Raw genomic sequence first — 3,954 nt, 5'->3', positions numbered from 1 at the left:
ATACCAAATTTGTGCCTTTGCTTCTGCAGAGGGCAGGATAAGGTGGTTGGTTTGTAGCCAAAGCCATGGGGTATGTGTCTCCAAAGACATGTGCCAAGACCCAACGGGTACAACTGGAGCCATAATACAACTGGCAATAAGTCAGATTTTTAAGGGTCTCCATTCAACATCTTGGCATCTGAGGTGAAGTGGGGATTAGAGTACAAAGAGACCCCAAAGCCAGCCCAAACCATGAGCCATTGGCCGCTTAGGCCTTGCTCTGGTGCTGTGAGTCTGCCGAGCTCCAACTTCCCCTCCAACCCAACTATCCCATGACTTTAGTGAGGGAACTCAGCTCTTCTTTGAGATTTCTAACCAAAAACCTTTTTGGAAGATCCCTCCATTTCCCTAGCCTATTGTTTCTGTATCCCTGTCTCTAGGCTGAACCATCTAGGAGCTAACACCATCTAGGTGGCAGCAAGTTCCAGGACAGGGGGTAGATGCTCACTAAAAGAAGAGAAAAATGAGGACAATTAAACTAGCATTATTTCTCTCTTTTTTTTGCAGGGACTCAGAAGAGGATGAAGATGCTGCTCTGCCAGCCAGAAGTGTCAGGATTTGGCCACATGGATTGTACCTGGATTGTACCAGGTCAAGAACTGCTCTTACACTAGAAGCTCCCTATTCTTCACGTGGTTGGATTGATGCTACATAAAGCAAAGGAGCACTGCAAAGCCTCCTGTCCCCTCTGTGCTCCCCCCAGACAAGGCCACCAAGCTGAGATCTGAGTGTACTGTCAGAGCTCATCACTGAGCACTTCCACCATCAAACCCTGCATGGAGGAGGTGAAGAGTTCTCATGGTCAAAGGAGGCTGAATTCAAGCTTTCTGTCCCTATCCTGACCCCAGCTCAAGAGCTTCATAGCTGAAGCCCTGGACCATTCACCTGGACAATCTGCTGTGTGATGGACCCATAAGCATGGGCAAGGAAAACATTTCTCCTCTTACCAGGGCAGAAACATCTCCAAGCCTTCAAAGCAACTATTCCCAAGGCTTTATCCTCACCCTTTGCAAGTCATGGCACAGCCTGTGGTGACCGGGAAGCACATGGGATTGTGAAGTCTCCTAGATAAGAGGGATTGGGGCTGTCCCCATCGCAATGACAAGCCACCTCCTATTACCCCTGGGGACAAAGCATCACCTATTGTAGCAGCAGGAGGACACAGCAGGCAGGAGGGATGGTGACCACCCAACAGGACTGTTGTAATACAGGATCAGGCTTTTATCAGCACAATCTCTCACCCTTCCCAACCAGTGCAGACCCTTTGACCATTGCTGCCTTCCCTGTGAGACATAGGAATCAATAGCCTGGAATGGGGCAGGAGAAGCTCAAGGGACCAAGGGCTGTCCCACCGTATGGAGGCTTGGACAGGCCAGAATGTGCAATATGGCAACCCTGGGGCCATGCATTATATGGTCCCACCTCACTCAGCACCACAGCCCATCCCATCAGATGGCCATCCCTGCTGTGCAACAGGGCTTGTCCCCACTGGGAGAGGAGTCACACTGGGAATCGTAGAATGGTTTGGGTTGGAAAGGACCTTAAGATCATCTAGTTCCAACCTCCCTGCCATGAGCAGGGACACCACACACTAAACTATGTCGCCCAAGCCTCTGTCCAGCCTGGCCTTCAACACCTCCAGGGTTGGAGCATTCACACTGGAATGGCTCCAAGCTCCTCCTCTGCCTACGTGTGGTGGCACGAAGCCATCTCCAACCCTTCTGCAGGTACTGTAGGTGTCTAACCTGCCTTCCTCACCCTTTATCCCAATAGATGAACCCTCTGAAGCTAATGTCTCTGGAGAGTCTATGTTTTGGAAGGCACACAAACCTTTGGAGATACCCAACACAGGGCACTGAAGGCACCTCAAGTTGGGCAGCCTAAAACCACACGACACTGTGTGTCTAGTCCTCCTTGTCCCCAAAAACTGCGATCCTCTACAGCTGAGGGGTGAGCAGCAGCGAGCCCAAGGGACACCCAGAGCATCCACTGGGCCACAGGTATGACAGTGGATGTTACCCAATTGTGACCCAGTGCCATGGGTCTCAGATGGGAGAAAGAAAGGCCAGAGGACGTGTGGAAGACAAACATGTTATTTTCTTCAGGTTTTTTTACCTTTAATTAGCAAATTTCTTCTTACCCTCATCAAAAGAAAACCCACCCCCTGCCCTACGTGCCCACCGCTCCAGCTGCTGCAAGCGTTCAAAGGCAGAGAGTGGAAGAGATGTTTCATGTCTGGGCTGAGGGGCAGCTCTGAAACACTCCCCATGGGCATGTGCCGGGGGGGGTTGGGGTGCCAGATGCTGTGTTACAGATGTGGGAAAGGCAGGAGCAAAGTTTGGTAACGTGCTCTTGTGAGGAGCACCCAAAATCCCCCAGGGAAGCTGCAGCCCAGCCCCTTGGCCAGCAAACACAGCAATGGAGGACATGGATGTGCTCCAAGAGGCACATCCCCACGGCTATTGCAGGCAGAATGGGGGCTTGCGCCATGGATCAGTGGTGGGGACACGACAGAAGAGAACCCACCACTCTGTGCATTGAATTTGGAAGCTGTAAGTAAGAGCACCCAAACTTTGAGGGGCATCAGTGCTGAGCCTGCACCCTGGCACAGTGGGTGCCTTAAAGCCCTGCCATGGACACCTCATGCAGCAAGCCCCAAGTGCAGCATCCCGGCTGGCATCAAGGTAATGGGGAGATGGTGAGTGGTAGAGGAGCGAGGAGAAAGGGAATGGTGCCAGGACTTAGCTCAGCCCTTCCCACGACCTCAAGGCCAGCACCAAGCTCTAAGACCCTTTTATCTCTCCCTCCTATCACCATCTTCCCCCTGAGGCCATTGCACAATCCCCACCTCTGTCCCTGCTGCTGCAGCCCTTATTTATAGGGAAGAGGCGGGAAAGGGTTTTTATGGGGGTGCTCCAGCCCTCCTGCTCCCCATCCCTTCTCAGCTGGCACCGTCCTGCCTCATCACCCCAAACCAAGCACCCTTCGCCCATCCCTCTCAGTGCAATGGGAGAGGAAAGGGAGGAGGAGGAAGGCAATGAAGAACCATCACGAGCTCACTGCTAATGCCAAGAACCAAAGGGCAGTGCTGCCTTCCCTCCTTGGGGCTGTAGCTGGAGAGAGCAGCCCTTTTCAGGGGTCCAAGATGATGGTGCTGTGAGTGCTGGAACATGGTGGTGGTGCTCCAAGTCCCCCCTACCCCCCAGCCCTGGCAGCGGGGCAGCGTGTGGGGATGCGCAGGGCTGGGCGAGGAGGTGAAGGGGTGGGATGTGTGCGAGCGCCCGGGTGTCTGTGTGCACGGGTTTTGGCAAGAGGTCATTGAGGTTACATGATGCAGCATTTGTTCTTGTGGTTATGAGGGTCCTTAAATCGGAGTCTCTGCTTTGGTCGGTATTTTTCCAAGTACGTCAGCTGCTTGCTGTTGATGGCTCCTCTGCGCTTCCTGCGGGGACAGAGGAGTCAGCACAGTCAGTGGGGTGGTAGGAGAAGATCCCCCCCTCCCAAACCCACCCCGTTGGGTGCTGAACCCCCAATTGGGTGCTGATTTTGGAAGCTGTGGCCATGTGAATTCTCCAGGGATGGCGACAAGCACTGACCCCAGTGGCTTTTCTTGCTCATCAACCCTGCAAGTCTCAGGACACGGAGAGATAGGGAGGAAAACAGTAGCTGCCAGAAGCAGGGTGCCTGCTGAAAGGCCCCCAGGGATGCTCCCAGCTGGTGCTACAGCTCCTGATGCAAAGGTGCTTTATGCCAGCACCTCCCTTGTCCTCCCCCAAAGGACTGTGAAGCCAGGTTACACCAGCAGATAAGCTGGAAAGCTGCTCAGTGGAGAAGGAGCTGGGGTTGCTGGTTGACAGCCACTGAACATGAGCAGCTTGTGCCAAGGCAGCCAAGAAGCGACCTGCAACCCGGCCT

At 53.6% G+C, this 3,954-nt stretch overlaps 1 protein-coding gene across 3 annotated transcripts in view; it reads right to left on the bottom strand.

Annotated features, from left to right (window-relative positions):
* Positions 1–3,303: 3,303 nt before the first annotated feature.
* Positions 3,304–3,954, bottom strand: part of PTP4A3 (protein tyrosine phosphatase type IVA, member 3) — a 7,944-nt gene continuing 7,293 nt past the window's right edge. Inside the window, exon 5 of one of the 3 annotated variants that reach the window (XM_010019988.1) lies at positions 3,304–3,481. In XM_010019988.1, coding sequence (XP_010018290.1) covers positions 3,364–3,481 — 118 coding nt within the window. In that variant the 3' untranslated portion in view covers positions 3,304–3,363. The remainder of the gene's footprint in view (positions 3,482–3,954) is intronic. The other 2 variants (XM_010019990.1, XM_010019989.1) reach the window with 2 other exon arrangements.

Source organism: Nestor notabilis, unplaced genomic scaffold (genome assembly GCF_000696875.1).
Source record: "Nestor notabilis isolate BGI_N333 unplaced genomic scaffold, ASM69687v1 scaffold13048, whole genome shotgun sequence".
In the NCBI taxonomy this organism is placed as follows: domain Eukaryota; kingdom Metazoa; phylum Chordata; class Aves; order Psittaciformes; family Psittacidae; genus Nestor; species Nestor notabilis.
Note: the sequence above shows the minus strand (reverse complement) of the source record. Positions and strands in the feature narration are given on the sequence as shown.